General features: G+C 51.1%; 1 protein-coding gene across 1 annotated transcript in view; it reads right to left on the bottom strand.

Annotated features, from left to right (window-relative positions):
- The window catches only part of LOC147086598 (uncharacterized), a 214,576-nt gene that overhangs the window by 49,153 nt on the left and 142,503 nt on the right, over positions 1–22,920 (bottom strand). Inside the window, 5 exon segments of the mRNA XM_085978281.1 lie at positions 2,531–2,677; positions 6,311–6,413; positions 7,464–7,627; positions 12,782–12,902; positions 14,742–14,916. Of these exon segments, the coding sequence (XP_085834407.1) occupies positions 2,531–2,677; positions 6,311–6,413; positions 7,464–7,627; positions 12,782–12,902; positions 14,742–14,916 (710 nt within the window).

Below are 22,920 nucleotides of genomic sequence, written 5' to 3'. Positions count from 1 at the left end.
GAACATAGAAACACAGGAACATAGAAACACAGGAATATAGAAACACAAGAACACAGGAACATAGGAACATGGGAACACGGGAACATAGGAACACAGGAACATAGGAACACAGGAACATAGGAACATAGGAATTTAGGAACATAGGAGCATAGCAACACAGGAATATAGGAACACGGGGACACAGGGACAGAGGAACATAGGAATTTAGGAACATAGGAACATAGCAACACAGGAACATAGGAGCACAGGAACACAGGAACATAGGAATTTAGGAACATAGGAACATAGAAACACAGGAACATAGAAACACGGGAACATAGAAACACAGGAACATAGGAACACAGGGAACATGGGAACACAGGGAACATGGGAACACAGGGACACAGGAACATAGGAACACGGGAACATAGGAACACAGGAGCATAGGAACATAGGAACACAGGGACACGGACACAGGAACATAGGAATTTTGGAACATAGGGACACAGGAACATAGGAACACAGGGACACAGGAACATAGGAATTTAGGAACATAGGGACACAGGAACATAGAACCACAGGAACATAGAAACACAAGAACACAGGAACATAGGACCACAGGAACATAGAAACACAGGAACATAGAAACACAGGAACATAGGAACACAGGAACATAGAAACACAGGAATATAGAAACACAGGAATATAGAAACACAAGAACACAGGAACACGGGAACATAGGAACACAGGAACACAGGAACTTAGGAACATAGGAACATAGGAACATAGCAACACAGGAATATAGGAACACGGGGACACAGGGACAGAGGAACATAGGAATTTAGGAACATAGGAACATAGCAACACAGGAACATAGGAGCACAGGAACACAGGGACATAGGAACACAGGGACACAGGAACATAGGAATTTAGGAACATAGGAACATAGGGACACAGGAACATAGGAACATAGGAACATAGAAACACAGGAACATAGAAACACAGGAACATAGAAACACAGGAACATAGAAACATAGGAACACAGGAACATAGGAACACGGGAACATGGGAACACAGGGAACATGGGAACACAGGGAACATGGGAACACAGGGACACAGGAACATAGGAACACGGGAACATAGGAACATAGGAACACAGGAGCATAGGAACATAGGAACACAGGGACACGGACACAGGAACATGGGAATTTTGGAACATAGGAACATAGGGACACAGGAACATAGGAACACAGGGACACAGGAACATAGGAATTTAGGAACATAGGGACACAGGAACATAGAACCACAGGAACATAGAAACACAAGAACACAGGAACACGGGAACATAGGACCACAGGAACACAGAAACACAGGAACACAGAAACACAGGAACACAGGAACATAGAAACACAGGAACATAGAAACACAGGAACACAGAAACATAGGAACACAGGAACATAGGAACACGGTAACATAGGAACATGGTAACATAGGAACATAGGAACACAGGAACATAGGAACACAGGAATATAGAAACACAGGAACATAGAAACACAAGAACACAGGAACATAGGAACACGGGAACATAGGAACACAGCAACATAGGAACACAGGAACATAGAAACACAGGAACATAGAAACACAAGAACACAGGAACATAGGAACACGGGAACATAGGAACACAGCAACATAGGAACACAGGAACACAGGAGCACAGGAACACAGGGACATAGGAACACAGGAATTTAGAAACATAGGAACACATGAACATAGGAACTCAGGAACATAGGAACACAGGGACAGAGGAACATAGGAATTTAGGAATATAGGAACATAGCAACACAGGAACATAGGAGCACAGGAACACTGGAATTTAGGAACACAGGAACATAGGAATTTAGAAACATAGGAACACATGAACATAGGAACTCAGGAACATAAGAACACAGGGACACAGGGGCACAGGAACACAGGGACATAGGAACACAGGAACATAGGAACACAGGAACATAGAAACATAGGAACACAGGAACATAAGAACACAGGAGCATAGGAGCACAGGAACATGGGAATTTAGGATCACAGGAACACAGGAACATAGGGACACAGGAACATAGGAACACATGAACATAGGAACTCAGGAACATAAGAACACAGGGACACAGGGGCACAGGAACACAGGGACATAGGAACACAGGAACACAGGAACATAGGAACACAGGAACATAAGAACACAGGAACATAGGAGCACAGGAACATGGGAATTTAGGATCACAGGAACACAGGAACATAGGGTCACAGGAACATAGGAACACAGGAACATAGGAGCACAGGAACACGGGAGCACAGGAACATAGGGACATAGGAATTTAGGAACACAGAAACATAGGAGCATAGCGACACAGGAACACAGAGACATAGGGACACAGGGACATAAAAACAAAATGGTGTCAAATTTTGTCTGATAACGCTCCTGTGAAGCGCCTTGGGACCTTTCACTACGTTAAAGGTGCTGTGGAAATGCGAGTTGTGGGTATCCATGGTTACTCACGGCGTTGGCAGCTGGTGCCCCTGTATCCCGGGGCGCACTGGCAGGTGCCGTTCTCCCGGTGGCACCTCGCTCCGTTCTGACAGTGACACTCCAAGGCGCAGTCCCGGCCCCAGCGGCCAGAGTCGCAGCCACGATCGCAACGCGGGCCTGCAGGATCCCAAAAACACAAGAGGTTCTGCGTTAATGTCACGGTCACACCACCGGGCGGGGGGGGGGGGCGGGGGGGGGGGAGCCGCTCAGCGTAGGGCGACACCACAGGTCCCAGCCAGAGAGGAGATTATCGGGTTAAGTCCCCGCATCAATCACGCCTGGAGACTGCGCTTCTGTTAGTGACTGCGCTTGATTTTACGCACATGATTTGTATTCTGTAACTACACTCACTGTATTGTGCTGGAGAGATAATCCTGCTTTTATTGGGAGATTTTACTGTAGTTTAGGTCAGGAGTTTGTTTGCTATAGTTCGTAGATACCATGTATAAATAGATTCTGTAGACTGTTTGCTGTTGTGCTGTATAAATAGATCCTGTAGACTATTTGTTGTAGTTTGTAGTTACCCTGTATAAATAGATTCTGTAGACTTTTTGCTGTAGTTCGTAGATACCTTGTATAACTAGATTCTGTAGATGTTTGCTGCAGTGCGCTGTATAAATAGATTCTGTAGACTTTTTACTATAGTTCGTAGTTACCCTGTATAAATAGATTCTGTAGACTGTTTGCTGTAGTGCACTGTATAAATAGATTTTGTAGACTGTTTGCTGTAGTGCGCTGTATAAATAGATTCTGTAGACGGTTTGCTGTAGTGCGCTGTATAAATAGATTCTGTAGACTGTTTGCTGTAGTGTGCTGTATAAATAGATTCTGTAGACTGTTTGCTGTAGTGCACTGTATAAATAGATTCTGTAGACTGTTTGCTGTAGTGCACTGTATAAATAGAATTCTGTAGACGGTTTGCTGAGGTGTGCTGTATAAATAGATTCTGTAGACTGTTTGCTGTAGTGCACTGTATAAATAGAATTCTGTAGACGGTTTGCTGTAGTGCGCTGTATAAATAGATTTTGTAGACGGTTTGCTGTATAAATAGATTCTGTAGACTTTTTGCTGTAGTTCGTAGATACCCTGTATAAATAGATTCTGTAGACTGTTTGCTATAGTGCGCTGTATAAATAGATTCTGTAGACGGTTTGCAGTAGTGCGCTGTATAAATAGACCCTGTAGACTATTTGTTGTAGTTCATAGATATCCTGCTTAAATAGATTCTGTAGACTGTTTGCTGTAGTGTGCTGTATAAATAGATTCTGTAGACTTTTTGCTGTTGTTTGTAGATGCCCTGTATAAATAGATTCTGTAGATGGTTTGCTGTAGTGTGCTGTATAAATAGACTCTGTAGACTATTTGCTGTAATTCGTAGATACCCTAAATAAATAGATTCTGTAGACTGTTTGCTGTAGTGCGCCATATAAATAGAATTCTGTAGACTGTTTGCTGTAGTGTGCTGTATAAATAGACTCTGTAGACTATTTGCTGTAATTCGTTGATACCCGATATAAATATATTCTGTAAACTATTTGCTGTAGCTCACAGATACCCTGTATAAATAGATTCTGTAGACTGTTTGCTGTAGTGCATTGTTTAAATAGATTCTGCAGACGGTTTGCTGTAGTGTGCTATTTCAATAGATTCTGTAGACTGTTTGCTGTAGTGTGTTGTATAAATAGATTCTGTAGACTGCTGTAGTGCGGTTTAAATAGATTCTGTAGACGGTTTGCTGTAGTGGGCTGTATAAGTAGATTCTGTAGACTGTTTGCTGTAGTGTGCTTTTTAAATAGACTCTGTAGACTGCTGTAGTGTGGTTTAAATAGATTCTGTAGGCTGCTTGCTGCAGTGCGCTGTTTAAATAGATTCTGTAGACTGTTTGCTGTAGTGCGCTTTTAAAATAGACTCTGTTTGCTGTAAAATAAACTCTGTTTAAATAGATTCTGTTTGCCATAGGTTCCAGCTCCAACTCTGATGCAGTGGTGTCAATACTCACTCCATTTTTTTTAACAGTCCTGTTCTGACACTGGGCACCATTATCCACCTGAGGCCACAGTGAGCCCTGTGCCAGTGCTGGTCCCATACCTGCCCATTAGGGGGGCGCTGGAGAGCAGTGGTAGGTTCAGTGACTCCCAGACATTTGCCCCTTCTCTCTGAGACTCACCTCCCTCAGCTCAGCGAGTGCAAATCCACTGTCGCTCTATGGTGTTGCATCATAAAATGTCCCCCCCCCCACCGCCGTGTCCGTTAATGCTGCCCTTATTGCCTGTTTACACCACTTCCCCACAGGAATTTCCTCTGCAGTATCCTTAAAGGGATTTGGACAGGTTGGGTGATTGGGCAGAAGCATGTCAGATGCAGTATAATGTGCATAAATGCGAGGTTATCCACTTTGATGGCAAAAACAGGAAGGCAGATTATTATCTGAATGGCAATAGATTGGGAGAAGGGGAAGTGCAACGAGACCTGGGTGTCCTTGTGCACCAGTCGCTGAAGGTAAGCATGCAGGTGCAGCAGGCGGTTAAGAAGGCAAATGGTATGTTGGCCTTCGTAGCGAGAGGATTCGAGTACAGGAACAAGGATGTCTTGCTGCAGTTGTACAGGGCCTTGGTGAGACCACACCTTGAGTATTGTGTGCAGTTTTGGTCGCCTTATCTGAGGAAGGATGATCTTGCAATGGAGGGAGTGCAGCGAAGATTCACCAGACTGATACCTGGGATGGCAGGAATGACGTATGAGGAGAGATTGGGTCGATTGGGCTTATATTCGCTGGAGTTTAGAAGAATGAGAGGGGATCTCATTGAAACTTATTCTAACAGGACTAGACAGACTAGATGCAGGAAGGCAGTTCCCGATGGCAGGGGAGTCCAGAACCAGGGGTCACAGTCTTTGGATAAGGGGTAAGCCATTTAGGACTGAGATGAGGAGGAATTTCTTCACCCAGAGAGTGGTGAACCTGGGGAATTCTCTACCACAGAAGACAGTTGAGGCCAATTCATTAAATATATTCAAGAAGGAGTTAGATATATTTCTTAAGGCTAAAGGGATCAAGGGATATGGGGAGAAGGCAGGGACAGGGTACTGAATTTGGATGATCAGCCATGATCATATTGAATGGCAGAGCAGGCTCGAGGGGCCGAATGGCCTACTCCTGCTCCTATCTTCTATGTTTCTATGTTTCTATAGGTCGGGCAAGCAACTCAACATGGCAACCATGTTCCGACCACCTGTGAGGAACCCCATGGCTGATCAGCCAATGACGCATTAACCTGCTACATGAGGCTCTTAGTTTAGCAGACGGTCAGTATCTTGCGCTTTGTCTATCCAAAATGGGGACCTACGGGCTCTCAAAGCCGGCCGAGGCTATAGGCCCGATTTTAACCCTAACTGCCAGGTGGGAATGGGTAGTCAAAATGGCGGCCAGGCACGAGCCACCATGTTAAGCGCCCGCCGCCATCTTAACCAGGCCGTTTCCCGCCAGAGGCGGGTAGGGGGGGGTCGGGCCTCATCGATATTTCAACATCTGAAGATGTTGTTCCGACCAAAAGGGAAGCGTGGGCCTTTCCTCTCCCCACTCCCCCCCTCCCGCGATCAGTTATCTTATGCCTGGGAACGTTCCCTCCGGGTCCTGCCGCCTGTAATCTCGCTCCCAGCGCCCTCGCCCCCGCCCGTCCGTCCGTCCCTCTCCCCACCGGTCCCGAGTTAAAATTGGGCCCAGGCCCGGCGTTCACCAGGAGATTTCCTTACCTGTCCACCCCGGGGTGCAGTGACAGAGGCCGGTGACGGGATCGCACCGCTCGGCCTTGTCGCAGTCGCAGTGCCTGCTGCATCCCAGGCCGTACAAACGTTCCTGGAAGAAATCGAGAGCAGTTAACCCGCAGAAACCACAGAACCGTACAGCACAGGAGGAGGCCATTCGGCCCATCGTGCCTGTGCCGGCTCTTTGAAAGAGCTCTCCAATTAGTCCCACTCCCCCCTGCTCTTTCCCCACAGCCCCGCAAATTTTTTCTCCTTCAAGTGTTTATCCAATTCCCCTTTTGAAAGTCACTATTGAATCTGCTTCCACCGCCCTTTCAGGCAGCGCATTCCAGATCACAACAACTCGCTGCGTAAAAAACATTCTCCTCATCTCTTCCCTCTGGTCCTTTTGCCAATGATCTTAAATCATCCGCATGCCCGATACGAGACTCCCAAAACAAGCGCTCTACTCGGAGCTCCGACAGGGCAAGAGAGCCCCAGGTGGGCAGAGGAAACGCTCAAAGCCGCCTTGAAAAAAGTGCAACGTCCCCACCGACACCTGGGGAATCCCCTGGCCCAAGACCACACAAAGTGGAGGAGGAGCATCCGGGAAGGCGCCGAAGAGTCTCTTCGCCGGGGAGCAAGCGGAAGCCAAGCGCAGGCAGCGCAAGGAGCGCACGTCAACCCAAGCACCCCACCCACCCGCCCCTTCAACCACCGTCTGCCCCATCGGTCCCGCACTGGACTCATCAGTCACCTGAGAACTCATTTTTAGTGTGGGAGCAAGTCATCCTCGGTTCCGAGGGACTGCACTAAGAAGAAGAAGAAGAAATCCAGCCCAGGAGGAGGGACAAAATGGCTGCCGGAATGACAGGGACAAAATGGCTGCCGGACCGACAGGGACAAAATGGCTGCCGGACTGACAGGGACAAAATGGCTGCCGGACTGACAGGGACAAAATGGCTGCCGGGCCGACAGGGACAAAATGGCTGCCACACGCGTCAACACTTAATCGCTTGCGTCACGGTGGGGGAGGGGAGTTCAAATTGCTTCAACACGTCAACTTTTAATGGGGAGCTAACATCTTTTGCCCATTTATATCCCCTCTGTTCCCCAGAGTGTCCCCTCTATGTACAAGCGCCAAGATGTAACTTTGACTTACCGGGCATTGTTGATCGCACTTTGGACCTTGCCAGCCAGGCAGACAGGAGCAGGTGCCATCGACGGGGCTGCAGGGCGCTCCGTTGGCGCACTGGCAGCTGCCGTTGCACCCAGGGCCCCAGTGTCCCCGCGGACAGCGGACGGTACAGCCCGACCCCGTCCAACCTGAAGCAAGGAGAGGCAGATCAGGGTTAACTCGTGGGCCCAATAACGGAAACTGCGGCAAATGGAATTTAACCCTGAAAAGTGTGAGGTGATGCTTTTTGGGAGGACTAACCAGGCAAGGGAATACACAATGAATGGTAGGACCCGAGAAAGGACAGATGATCAGAGGGATCTTGGTGTGCATGTACATAGATCCCTGAAGGCAGCATGACAGGTAGATAAGGTGGTTAAGAAGGCATATGGGATATTTGCCTTCATTAGCCGAGGCATAGAATATAAGAGCAGGGAGGTTATGATGGAGCTGTACAAAACGCTAGTTAGGCCACAGCTGGAATACTGTGTGCAGTTCTGGTCGCCACACTATAGGAAGGATGTGATTGCATTGGAGAGGGTGCAGAGGAGATTCACCAGGATGTTACCTGGGCTGGAGCGCTTCAGCTATGAAGAGAGACTGGACAGGCTGGGGTTGTTTTCCTTAGAGCAGAGAAGGCTGAGGGGGGACCTGATTGAGGTGTACAAAATTATGAGGGGCATAGATAGGGTAGATAGAAAGGAACTTTTCCCCTTAGTAGAGGGGTCAATAACCAGGGGGCATAGTTTCACGGTAAGGGGCAGGAGGTTTAGAGGGGATTTGAGGAAAAACTTTTTCACCCAGAGGGTGGTTGGAATCTGGAACTCACTGCCTGAAAGGGTGGTAGAGGCAGGAACCCTCACAACATTCAAGAAGCATTTAGATGAGCACTTGAAACGCCATAGCAGACAAGGCTACGGACCAAGTGCTGGAAAATGGGATTAGAATAGACAGGGCTTGATGGCCGGCGCGGACACGATGGGCCGAAGGGCCTCTTTCTGTGCTGTATGACTCTATGTGCGGCTGCTACGACAACGGACTCCCGTTGGCATGGCGCACGATCCATCTGACTCCACAACTGCCTTTCAGGTACTGAGGGAGCGCCGCACTGCCGGAGGGGCGGTACTGAGGGAGCGCCGCACTGTCGGAGGGGCAGTCCAGAGGGAGCGCCGCACTGTCGGAGGGGCAGTCCAGAGGGAGCGCTGCACTGTCGGAGGGGCAGTACTGAGGGAGCGCCGCACTGTCGGAGGGGCAGTCCAGAGGGAAAGCTGCACTGTCGGAGGGGCAGTACTGAGGGAGCCCCACACTGTCGGAGGGGCAGTACTGAGGGAGCGCCGCGCTGTCGGAGGGGCGGTACTGAGGGAGCCCCACACTGTCGGAGGGGCGGTACTGAGGGAGCGTCGCACTGTCGGAGGGGCGGTCCAGAGGGAGCGCCGCACTGTCGGAGAGGCGGTACTGAGGGAGCGCCGCACTGTCGGAGGGGCAGTACTGAGGGAGCGCCGCACTGTCGGAGGGGCGGTCCAGAGGGAGCGCTGCACTGTCGGAGGGGCAGTACTGAGGGAGCCCCACACTGTCGGAGGGGCAGTACTGAGGGAGCGCCGCACTGTCGGAGGGGCGGTACTGAGGGAGCCCCACACTGTCGGAGGGGCGGTACTGAGGGAGCGTCGCACTGTCGGAGGGGCGGTCCAGAGGGAGCGCCGCACTGTCGGAGAGGCGGTACTGAGGGAGCGCCGCACTGTCGGCGGGGCAGTACTGAGGGAGCTCCGCACTGTCGGAGGGGCAGTACTGCGGGAGCGCCGCACTGTCGGAGGGGCGGTCCTGAGGGAGCGCCGCACTGTCGGAGGGGCAGTCCAGAGGGAGCGCCGCACTGTCGGTGGGGCAGTACTGAGGGAGCGCCACACTGTCGGAGGGGCAGTCCTGAGGGAGCGCCGCACTGTCGGAGGGGCAGTACTGAGGGAGCGCCGCACTGTCGGAGGGGCAGTACTGAGGGAGCGCCGCACTGTCGGAGGGGCAGTACTGAGGGAGCGCCGCACTGTCGGAGGGGCGGTACTGAGGGAGCGCCGCACTGTCGGAGGGGCGGTGCTGAGGGAGCGCCGCACTGTCGGAGGGGCGGTACTGAGGGAGCGCCGCACTGTCGGAGGGGCGGTACTGAGGAAGCGCCGCACTGTCGGAGGGGTAGTGCTGAGTGAGCGCCGCACTGTCGGAGGGGCGGTACTGAGGGAGCGCCGCACTGTCGGAGGGGCGGTGCTGAGGGAACGCCGCACTGTCGGAGGGGCAGTCCAGAGGGAGCGCCGCACTGTCGGAGGGGCAGTACTGAGGTAGCGCGGCACTGTCGGAGGGGCGGTACTGAGGGAGCGCCGCACTGTTGGAGGGGCGGTACTGAGGGAGCGCCGCACTGTCGGAGGGGCGGTACTGAGGGAGCGCCGCACTGTCGGAGGGGCAGTACTGAGGGAGCGCCGCACTGTCGGAGGGGCAGTACTGAGGGAGCGCCGCACTGTCGGAGGGGCGGTACTGAGGGAGCGCCGCACTGTCGGAGGGGCAGTACTGAGGGAGCGCCGCACTGTCGGAGGGGCAGTACTGAGGGAGCGCCGCACTGTCGGAGGGGCAGTACTGAGTGAGCGCTGCACTGCCGGAGGGGCAGTACTGAGGGAGCGCCACAATGTCGGAGGGGCAGCACTGAGGGAGCGCCGCACTGTCGGAGGGGCGGTGCTGAGGGAGCGCCGCACTGTCGGAGGGGCGGGTACCGAGGGAGCGTCACACTGTCGGAGGGGCAGTACTGAGGGAGCGCCGCACTGTCGGAGGGGCGGTACCGAGGGAGCGCCGCACTGTTGGAGGGGCAGTACTGAGGGAGCGCCACACTGTCGGGGGGCGGTACTGAGGGAGCGTCGCACTGTCGGAGGGGCAGTACTGAGGGAGCGCCGCACTGTCGGAGGGGCGGTACTGAGGAAGCGCCGCACTGTCGGAGGGGTAGTGCTGAGTGAGCGCCGCACTGTCGGAGGGGCGGTACTGAGGGAGCGCCGCACTGTCAGAGGGGCGGTGCTGAGGGAACGCCGCACTGTCGGAGGGGCAGTCCAGAGGGAGCGCCGCACTGTCGGAGGGGCAGTACTGAGGTAGCGCGGCACTGTCGGAGGGGCGGTACTGAGGGAGCGCCGCACTGTCGGAGGGGCGGTACTGAGGGAGCGCCGCACTGTCGGAGGGGCGGTACTGAGGGAGCGCCGCACTGTCGGAGGGGCGGTACTGAGGGAGCGCCGCACTGTCGGAGGGGCAGTACTGAGGGAGCGCCGCACTGTCGGAGGGGCAGTACTGAGTGAGCGCTGCACTGCCGGAGGGGCAGTACTGAGGGAGCGCCACAATGTCGGAGGGGCAGCACTGAGGGAGCGCCGCACTGTCGGAGGGGCGGTGCTGAGGGAGCGCCGCACTGTCGGAGGGGCGGCCCAGAGGGAGCGCTGCACTGTCGGAGGGGCAGTACTGAAGGAGTGCCGCACTGTCGGAGGAGCAGTACTGAGGGAGCGCCGTACTGTCGGAGGGGCGGTCCTGAGGGAGCGTCACACTGTCGGAGGGGCGGTACTGAGGGAGCGGCGCACTGTCGGAGGGGCGGTACCGAGGGAGCGCCGCACTGTCGGAGGGGCGGTACTGAGGGAGCGGCGCACTGTCGGAGGGGCGGTACCGAGGGAGCGCCGCACTGTCGGAGGGGCGGTACCGAGGGAGCGCCAATCTGTCGGAGGAGCAGTACTGAGGGAGCGCCACACTGTCGGAGGGGCGGTACTGAGGGAGCGCCGCACTGTCGGAGGGGCGGTCCAGAGGGAGCACCTCACTGTCGGAGGGGCGTTACTGAGGAAGCGCCTCACTGTCGGGGGGGCGGCAGTGAGAGAGCGCCGCACTGTTGGAGGGGCGGTACCGAGGGAGCGCAGCACTGTCGGAGGGGCGGTACCGAGGGAGCGCCGCACTGTCGGAGGGGCGGTACTGAGGGAGCGCCGCACTGTCGGAGGGGCGGTACCGAGGGAGCGCCGCACTGTCGGAGGGGCGGTACTGAGGGAGCGCCGCACTGTCGGAGGGGTGGTACTGAGGGAGCGCCGCACTGTCGGAGGGGCAGTACTGAGGGAGCGCCGCACTGTCGGAGGGGCGGTACTGAGGGAGCGCCGCACTGTCGGAGGGGCGGTACTGAGGGAGCGCCGCACTGTCAGAGGGGCAGTACTGAGGGAGCGCCGCACTGTCGGACGGGCGGTACCGAGGGAGCGCCGCACTGTCAGAGGGGCAGTCCGAGGCAGCGCGGACAGGAAGGGTAGCGTCAATGGGTTGGTGCCCTATCTCCGATCCACGATCCCTTTACCGTTTGGGATTATGGGACCCCCTGAGTTTCGCAAACCCACAAAAGAAGCTGGATTAACAAAATAATTAAGCAGTGACAATCAACGGTTCCGTGAATGTAGAAACAGGAGGAGGCCATTCAGCCCCTCGAGCCTCTTCCTCCATCCAGTTAGATCATGGCCGATCTGTATCTTAACTCCATCTGCCCGCCTTGTTTCTGTAACCCTCGATACCCTTACTCAACAGCAATCTATCAATCTAGGTTTTGAAATTTCCAATTGAACCCCAGCCTCCACAGCTTTTTGGGGGAGCGAGTTCCAGATTTCCACCACCCTTTGTGTGAAGAAGTGCTTCCTGACATCACCCCTGAACGGCCTGGCTCTAATTTTAAGGTGACGCCCCCCCTTGTTCTGGACTCCCCCCCCACCAGAGGAAATAGTTTCTCTCTCTCTCTCAACCCGATCAACTCCTTTAATCATCTTCAACACCTCGATTAGATCGCCCCTTAATCTTCTAAACTCGAGGGAATACAAGCCCAGTCTGTGCGACCTGTCCTCGGAGTTTAACCCTTTTAGCCCCCCGGGTATCATTCTGGTGAATCTGCGCCGCTCCCCCTCCGAGGACAAGATCTCCTTCCTGAGGGGCGGGGCCCAGAACTGAACCCAGTTACTCCAGGCGGGGTCTGACCAGAGCTCGGTACGACTGAAGCATCGCCGCCTCCCCTTTGTATTCCAGCCCCCTCCAGACAAAGACCAACATTCCATTCGCGATTATGATTATTTTTTGACCCTGTCCACCGGGTTTTAGTGATTTCTGTACTTGGAACCCTAGATCTCTCGGCTCCTCCACGGTTCCCACCTTCTCACCATTTAGAAGATACTCTGATCGATCTTTCTTGGGTCCAAAGTGGGTGACCCCACCCTTCCCCACATTGAACTGCATCTGCCACAGTTTAGCCCACTCACTCAATCTGACCACGTCTGATGGGGACGCACCTGTGGCACATTGGCAGGCCCCGTCGATGGGCGAGCAGGAGATGGCAGTCCTACACTGGCATCTCAGCGAGCAGTTCAGACCGTAAGTCCAGGGCGGGCACAGAACGGAGCAGTGCTTATCCTGCGGAGAAAGCAACAGTCTATTACACCGGGCAACGCGACGCGATCGCAAACCGGACATCGGCTCACGGGATAGGCTTCACCTACCCCCTCGTTCAGGGTCTCCCCCAATCATCCCTCTACACTGTCCCGTCAAACACTCCCAGGGCAGCTACAGCACGGGTTAGATACAGAGTAAAGCTCCCTCTACACTGTCCCATCAAACACTCCCAGGGCAGGTACAGCACGGGTTAGATACAGAGTAAAGCTCCCTCTACACTGTCCCATCCAACACTCCCAGGGCAGGTACAGCACGGGGTTAGATACAGAGTAAAGCTCCCTCTACACTGTTCCATCAAACACTCCCAGGGCAGGTACAGTACGGGTTAGATACAGAGTAAAGCTCCCTCTACACTGTCCCATCAAACACTCCCAGGGCAGGTACAGTACGGGTTAGATACAGAGTAAAGCTCCCTCTACACTGTCCCATCAAACACTCCCAGGGCAGGTACAGCACGGGTTAGATACGGAGTAAAGCTCCCTCTACACTGTCCCATCAAACACACCCAGGGCAGGTACAGCACGGGGTTAGATACAGAGTAAAGCTCCCTCTACACTGTCCCCATCAAACACTCCCAGGGCAGGTACAACACAGGATAGATACAGAGTAAAGCTCCCTCTACGCTGTCCCATCAAACACTCCCAGGGCAGGTGCAGCATGGGGTTAGATACAGAGTAAAGCTCCCTCTACACTGTCCCAACAAACACTCCCAGGGCAGGTACAGCACGGGTTAGATACAGAGTAAAGCTCCCTCAACACTGTCCCATCAAACACTCCCAGGGCAGGTACAGCACGGGTTAGATACAGAGTAAAGCTCCCTCTACACTGTCCCATCAATCACTCCCAGGGCAGGTACAGCACGGGTTAGATACAGAGTAAAGCTCCATCTACACTGTCCCATCAAACAGCCCCAGGGCAGGTACAGCACGGGCTAGATACAGAGTAAAGCTCCCTCTACAATGTCCCAACAAACACTTCCAGGGCAGGTACAGCACGGGTTAGATACAGAGTAAAGCTCCTTCTACACTGTCCCATCAAACACTCCCAGGGCAGGTACAGCACGGGTTAGACACAGAGTAAAGCTCCCTCTACACTGTCCCATCAAACACTCCCAGGACAGGTACAGCACGGGTTGGATGCAGAGTAAAGCTCCCTCTACACTATCCCATCAAACACTCCCAGGGCAGGTACAGCACGGGTTAGATACAGAGTAAAGCTCCCTCTACACTGTCCCATCAAACACTCGCAGGGCAGGTACAGCACGGGTTAGATACAGAGTAAAGCTCCCTCTACACTGTCCCATCAAACACTCCCAGGGCAGGTACAGCACGGGGTTAGATACAGAGTAAAGCTCCCTCTACACTGTCCCATCAAACACTCCCAGGGCAGGTACAGCACGGGGTTAGATACAGAGTAAAGTTCCCTCTACACTGTCCCATCAAACACTCCCAGGGCAGTTACAGCACGTGTTAGATACAGAGTAAAGCTCCCTCTACATTGTCCCCTCAAACACTCCCAGGGCAGGTACAGCACGGGTTAGATACAGAGTAAAGCTCCCTCTACACTGTCCCATCAAACACTCCCAGGGCAGGTACAGCACGGGTTAGATACAGAGTAAAGCTCCCTCTACATTGTCCCATCAAACACTCCCAGGGCAGGTACAGCAAAGTTAGATACAGAGTAAAGCTCCCTCTACACTGTCCCGTCAAACACTCCCAGGGCAGGTACAGCACGGGGTTAGATACAGAGTAAAGCTCCCTCCACACTGTCGCAAGGTGTAGAGGCGCCGAAGTGACTCACCGTGTAACCCGGGGTGCAGATACAACGCCCCGTCTCCGGGTCGCAGCTCCCACCGTTCAAGCACAGGCAGGGGTCCACGCAGCCCACCCCGTAGAAACTGGGGGGACAACTCTCGTTGCACCTGGGCCCCGACCAGCCGGCTTTGCAGGTGCAGTCTCCCGTGACTGGGTGGCAGCTGGGGAGAAGACACAAGAGCAGGGAGAAGATCAATGACTAGCCTCTGCGACAGAACCAAGCGCTCAACGCCAACTGGCTTCCCTACAGCGCCTTCGACGGAGAAGAATCACGTCCGCTAAGGAACCTCCTATAGGCTTGAGGACAAAATTTGACACCGAGCCACATCAGAAGATATTAGGACAGGTGACCAAAAGCTTGGTCAAAGAGGTCGGTTTTAAGAAGCGTCTTAAAGGAGGAGAGAGAGGCGGAGAGGTTCAGGGAGGGAATTCCAGAGCTCGGGGCCCAGGCGGCTGAAGGCACGGCCACTAATGGTGGAGTGATGGAAATCGGGGGATGCGCGAGAGGCCAGAATTGGAGGAGCGCCGAGATCTCGGAGTGTTGTAGGCGCTGGAGGAGGTTACAGAGAAACTTATAAAATTCTAACAGGACTAGACAGACTAGATGCAGGAAGGATGTTCCCGATGGCGGGGGAGTCCAGAACCAGGAGTCACAGTCTAAGGATAAGGGGTAAGCCATTTAGGACAGAAATGAGGAGGAATTTCTTCACCCAGAGAGTGGTGAACCTGTGGAACTCTCTACCACAGAATGCAGTAGAGGCCAATTCATTAAATATATTCAAGAAGGAGTTAGATATATTTCTTAAGGCTAAAGGGATCAAGGGATATGGGGAGAAAGCAGGGACAGGGTACTGAATGAGGGAGACGGAGTGAATACACATGCTGAAGATGGGCTGCTGAGATTTTAGTGTTTTTAGTGTCTAAAGTGGGGAAAAAAAAGTTTCATTTCATTTCAATTTTTAAAAAGGTTTTAAAATTAAATTTAGTTCTAGTTAAGTTAGTTTAGTTTAGGTTAGTTTAAGTTTAGATTAGTCTAGACAAAGTAGAGAAGGAAAAGACCGCCAGAAAGACTACCAAAGAAAAAAAAAACCCAGAGGAAAATAGAGGAAAAAAAAAGCCAAAGCAAAAAAAAAAAGAAACAAGAGAAGAACTACACAAACCAGTGAACGGCAGCCACACGGGGCTTCAGCAGCGGTGGTTGAGTCGGCGGCATCGGGACCGAGTTCGAGGAGGCGAGGTGACTCGGGCCGCAGCCCAGCGGTCCAGCAACCGGCACAGCCGAGGGGACTCGGGCCGCATCCCAGAAATCGGAACGCAGCCCGGCAACGGGCACAGCGGAGAGGACTCGGGCCGCATCCCAGAAATCGGCACAGCCGAGGAGATCCGGAACGCAGCCCGGCAATCGGCACAGCGGAGAGGACTCGGTCCACATCGCAGAAATCGGCACAGCCGAGGAGATTCGGAACACAGCCCGGAAATCCAGCAATCAGCACAGCCGAGGGGACTCGGGCCACAGCCCAACAATCCAGCACGGGAAAGGCCCGAGGAGCCAGGCCAGCAGGCACAGAGACCTCTGAGGAGAAGGAGAGCAACCAGAAGGCTCGCAACCAAGACCGTGAGTACAGGGCCCAGGGAGGGAGGCCCAGGGAAAGGCCCGAGGAGCCAGGCCGAAACAGAGGCCCAGAGACCTCTGAGGGGGAGGGGAACAGCCCGAAGGCACCGGGAAACAGTGGCTCACAGACTCAGACCTGAGAAGGGTGAACCCAGGAGCCGAGGCCCAGGGACCACGGGGTCGGAGAGGGGGACCGGGAAAGTTCGCGAACAGGGAGAGGGTAACACCAAACCCGGGGCCCCAGAAAAGCTTATTCTAAGATCAACAATACTTTACCAAAAATGAGCGAATCAGAAGATCCACAACAGCCCCGCTTCCAGATTCCCCCCAACACCACAAAAAAAGCTATAAAAACGATCAAGCATGCTCAGATGAGAGAAAAACCAGAAACTCTCTTTACTGACTGTTACAACAATGGGACAAAAAGTAACCTCATATTCTACTCAGATCAGCCAGCGGCTTGGATCAGAGCAATAAAATCACACTATACCAGTGTTAAGCTAAAAAATACCGCAAATGGGTCCATAATGAAAATTAACACACCAGGAGACAGTTCAATCACGACTGTCAACGCGTACAATACCGGAACAATATTAGTGCAAGGCAACCTCGATAAATTTGCAACGGCCTTCAGGACACTGAAAAGATCAACTACGAGGGGAATGAACAGCCCCAGAGTGGCCCGCACTCCCCCCAACATTGACAACTTACCAGGAGAAAATCTGCATGGTCAAGGGATGAACGAGCCACACAGTTCAAACCAGACACTAACCCCGGGGAACCACAGCCACACGATACAACTGACAAACCCCAGCATAACTACCACGGAGGAAGCCACACATAGTTCCCCTACCATTCCCAGCCCACCAAGAGAAGAGCAGCATAGCCAGGAAGTGAGTGAGCCTTCCAGGGCCGACCAGCTTAGCCAGGAAGTGAGTGAGCCTTCCAGGGCCGACCAGACACATACCCCGGGATCACACAGCCAGATACAACCAAAAGATAAATTTGATCAATTAGAGATAGAGATGGTTAAACTTAGAGAGGAGGTCCTCAAATTGAATGACAAACAAAAGCAGGAGAGGGAGAGACACAAGAGAGAGCTGAATAGACTTGATAACCAGGTGAATCTACTTAAGAATCAGGTGAAAGAGCTGCAGGAAAAAGAAGAGAGCCATAGAGGAGAGAAAACACCATTAGACCAGCAACCAGAGACTAGAGATAAGACAAGACAGAGCCGGACGGAACGGCTGCACTCCCACACGGAACAAAAGCAACAGACACACAATACAAGGGGTGTCACACAGACCGACCAGCATGCTGACTCGCAATCTTCCCCCACCACCATGGAACCACAAGCGAGCCGCTCACAAGAGGTACGCACACACCAGACACCCCAGCCCAGCACACACACTATGAGTCCAGGCGAAAGCCACCAGACAGTAAACACAAACAAGGCTGACGTCGTAATACTCATAGACTCAAATGGGAAATTTCTATGGGAGAAAAAGCTCTTCCCTAGAAGTAAAGTAGAAAAGATTTGGTGCCCAACAACAGACAGAGCCATGGGATGGCTGACCAAAGCCAGATTAGGCTCCCCCCAACACATAATAATACACACGGGCACAAATGACCTAAAGGCCAAACAGAAAGAGGTAGCAACATCGCTCAGAGCAATGATTAGGAAGGCAAGCAGTACATTTCCAAACACTAGAATCACTGTTTCCACAATATTGCCGAGAACAGACTTCAACAACAACACAATTCATGAGATAAATGCCAGCATAGCAACAGAATGCGAATCAAACCACAACGTACACCTGGCCCAACACCCCACCCTCGATGAAGAATGTCTTTACGACCACGTCCACATCCAAAGGCAAAAAATATCGATCTTTGCTAAAGCCCTGAAGGACGTCGCTTTTAACCGGGTCCATACCCAGACTCCAAGAGGACCCCCCCCCGACCACCAGAGATCAGCGGGGTACATATCAGGAACACTACAAAGACCACCACCACACCAACCGAGACCGGAGAGGATCCCCATGCAAAACAACATTATCAGACCTGCACCACTCCTGTCCCACAGGGGAATAGGACCGCTACCAGCCAGACAGAGGGAGAGATGCACAGGACGTACGCAATACCTCAGACAGAAACAATCCATTAAGAGACAATAAGCAGATGTGCAGCAGCATCTACTTCCGCCTTATGGATCAAGGACTAATTAATAGAAAGAACTGTAACCAAATTGTATTAACTTTTGTAGACAACTGGGGTGATCTTTTTTTTCCCCACACTTAGACACGACAAACACGTACCACTCTTTAACCTATCATAGAAAAAGATAAAACTTAACATGAAATCCTTATATATTTCGACCTGGAATATCCAAGGTCTACGCTCTTCACTGCGAGAAGTGAAGAGTAGGACCCCAGAGTTCATAGAGGAAACTAAAGATCTAGATATTATCATTTTACAGGAAACTTGGTATAAAGGAAAAGGACACACCGGCTGTCCCCAAGGGTACACTGAGCTAGTGGTCCCCTCCAATAAATTACCAAGTGTAACCCAAGGCAGAGACTCCGGAGGCATACTGATCTGGTTTAAAACAGAACTTAAGAATTACATCAAATTTATAAAAAAGGGCGAAAACCATATGTGGCTCAAACTTGAGAGGGAGATTATCTCAAACACCCAAGATGTTTACATTTGCGCACTTTATATCCCTCCAATCGATTCCCCGTACTACAAAGAGGACACCTTCTCCAACATGGAGGGGGAAATTATCCAATACCAGGCCCAGGGGAACGTGTTGATCTGTGGGGACCTCAATTCAAGAACGGGCGAAGAACCAGACTTCACCAATAATCAGGGAAACAATTACGTATTCGGGAATAACCACTTTGACATCCCTTCCCTTCCATACAGGCATAACTGCGACAAGCAGTCAAATACCAACGGTAAACAGCTACTACAGCTCTGTCGAAACCTGGGTCTGTACATTGTCAATGGTAGGTTCATAGGAGACCTCCTAGGAAGATCGACCTACTGCTCACCTCTTGGCTGCAGCACAGTAGACTATATGATTACAGACTTGGACCCATCCTCTTTCAGAGCATTCACAGTCAAACCACAAACAACACTGTCAGATCACAGTCAAATTACTATGTTTCTCAAAAAGACAGAAACAAACAACATAGAAACACAACCCAGTAAACTGTACAACACCAAAAAATCGTACAGATGGGCCAAAAACGACACGGAAAAATACCAGAAAACAATTAGCAATGCATCAACTCAAGCTCTCTTAGACACCTTTCTGGATAACATATACACTCACAATAAAGAAGGCGTAAACCGGGCAGTTAGTAAACTAAACAATATTTTTGATAATTTGGCAACAAATGCAAACTTGAAAGCTCGCAAGAACAAACCCAAAACAAAAAACTATGAAAAATGGTTTGACCATGATTGCCATAACATGAGGAAAAAACTTAGAAAACTATCAAACCAAAAACACAGACATCCAGAAAACGAGGAATTACGCCTTACTTATTGTCAGACGCTAACACAATACAGAAACACACTCAGGACCAAAAAAGAGCAATTTATTAAGAATACACTCAGCTCCATGGAGGAATCCATTGAGTCGAATTGTTTCTGGGACAACTTGAAAACACTACACAAAAAACAACACGACGATTTGTCCATTCAAAATGGGGACACATGGGTAAACCACTTTGAAAAATTATACCAGAAAAACACACTAGGACCAGAGCAACACCAAATACGCAAAAAACTGGAAAAGCTTGAAATGGCCATAAAAGATAACCAAAACCCGCTAGACGCCATAATAACAGAAAAAGAACTTCTTGAAAAACTCAAGGACCTGCGACCAGGAAAAGCTTGCGGGACAGACGGCATACTAAACGAGATGATTAAACACGCAGACGACAAACTGAAACTGGCTATCCTAAAACTCTTCAACTTGGTTCTGAGTGTCGGTTATTTCCCTGACATCTGGAACAAAGGACTCATAACACCCATATACAAAAGTGGGGACAAAATCGACCCAAACAACTATCGAGGCATCTGTGTAAACAGTAACCTGGGGAAGGTATTCTGTAGCATCATAAACAAAAGACTTATAAACTTCCTTGAAGAGCACAATGTCTTGAGTAAAAGCCAAATTGGATTCCTGCCAAACTATAGAACATCCGATCATATCTTCACCCTACAGACCCTAATTGACAAACACGTTCACCATAACAAAAGCAAAATCTACGCATGCTTTGTAGATTTCCAGAAGGCTTTCGACTCCATCTGGCATGACGGTTTATTCCTGAAACTTATCGAAAGCGGGGTAGGAGGTAAAACATATGATGTAATTAAATCAATGTATACAAACAATAAATGTGCAGTTAAAATTGGAGACAAACAAACAAAATACTTCCCACAGGGGCGGGGGGTGACGCAGGGCTCGCCAATCTCACCGACACTCTTTAATATTTACATTAATGGATTGGCAAAACTACTTGAACAATCTACAGCACCCGGCCTCACCCTATATGAATCCAAGGTTAAATTCCTCCTCTATGCCGACGACCTGGTTCTGCTGTCACCAACTAAGGAGGGTCTACAGCAGAACCTGGACCTGCTGGAGTCGTACTGCCAGACTTGGGCCCTGACAATAAATCCCCAAAAAACCAAAGTCCTTGTGTTCCAGCAAAGATCCAAACAACATGGACCCACAATAAATTTCACAGTAGGAACAACCAAAATTGAACAAACCACTCACTACACATACTTGGGCTTAAAAATCAGTTCTACGGGAAACTTCAAACTGGCTGTGAATGAACTGAAAGAGAAAGCAAGAAGGGCTTTCTATGCCATCAAAAAATCAATCCAAATAGAAATCCCAATTAGCATTTGGCTCAAAATTTTCAAATCAGTAATTGAACCAATTGCACTCTATGGCAGTGAGGTCTGGGGACCACTAACACAACAAGATTTTGCAAAATGGGACAAACACCCAATTGAGATCCTACATGCGGAATTCTGTAAAAGTATCCTCCGGACTCAAAGGAAAACAGTAAACAACGCATGCAGGGCGGAACTAGGCCAATACCCATTAATAATCACTATCCAAAAAAGAGCCACCAAATTTTGGAATCACCTACAAATGAGCAACCCCCAATGCTATCACTACGACGCCCTGAAATGCCAAGAGCTGACCATAAAGAAGAATACCCTCAGTCAACTAGTCCTGGGACTCAATAAAGTAACTAATAACAATACTAACAATAACCAGCCCCAGGACAGTGACAGGGTAACACAAAGAATTCGACCCAACACAATCGTCGCTAAGCAAAAGGAAAAATATCTGTCATATTGGGCAGAAACAACAAAAACCCAAAGCAAACTCAATTGCTACTTGGCCCTAAACAGACAATACAACATAGCTGATTACCTGACCATGGTAAAGGATAACAAACTGAGAAGAACCTTGACAAGGTACAGACTTAGCGAACATAGCCTAGCGATCGAAAAAGGCAGACACAGGCAGACCAGGCTGCCAAGAGAAGACAGGATATGCTCTCACTGCAGTCAGGGAGTAGTTGAGACAGAGATGCACTTCCTCACAGCCTGTGGAAAATATCAGGGCATCAGAGAGAATTTCTATCAAAAATTCTCACAAATATGCCCTGAATTCAGAAATCTGACTGACAACCAAAAACTCCCATTCCTACTGGGGGAGGAGAGAAGCTGTGTAACACTGGCGGCACACTATGTTACAGCTTGCCATGAACAGAGGGACAACCAGTAAACTAAGACAAGAGTATATATAAACAAGGCGAAAATATATTTATAAACTCAGGGATATACCTGTTTATACACTGTATGAATGGAACCGCGTTTATGTGTTCAACCATAAATGTATTTTGATGCTTTGGCAACATAAGATGTACCTTATCATGCCAATAAAGCGATTTGTATTGTATTGTATTGTATTGTACTGAATTTGGATGATCAGCCATGATCGCATTGAATGGCGGAACAGGCTCGAGGGGCCGAATGGCCTACTCCTGCTCCTATCTTCTATGTTTCTATGGAGGATGGCGAGGAGGCCTTGGAGGGATTTAAACAGGAGGATGTGAATTGTAAAATCGAGGCTTTACTGGTTTGGTCTTTGTCTGGAGGGGGCTGGAACACAAAGGGGAGGCGGCGATGCTTCAGTTGTACCGAGCTCTGGTCAGACCCCGCCTGGAGTAACTGGGTTCAGTTCTGGGCCCCGCCCCTCAGGAAGGATATCTTGTCCTCGGAGGGGGGGCAGCGCAGATTCACCAGAATGATACCCGGGGGGGTAAAAGGGTTAAACTCCGAGGACAGGTCGCACAGACTGGGCTTGTATTCCCTCGAGTTTAGAAGATTAAGGGGTGATCTAATCGAGGTGTTGAAGATGATTAAAGGAGTTGATCGGGTCGAGAGAGAGAGAAACTATTTCCTCTGGTGGGGGGAGTCCAGAACAAGGGGGGGCGTCACCTTAAAATTA

Source organism: Somniosus microcephalus, unplaced genomic scaffold, assembly GCF_052327205.1.
Source record: "Somniosus microcephalus isolate GS21.2 unplaced genomic scaffold, FLI_Smic_1.0 unresolved_chr7, whole genome shotgun sequence".
Classification (NCBI taxonomy): Eukaryota; Metazoa; Chordata; class Chondrichthyes; order Squaliformes; family Somniosidae; genus Somniosus; species Somniosus microcephalus.
This window is presented reverse-complemented; position numbering and strand designations above follow the sequence as displayed.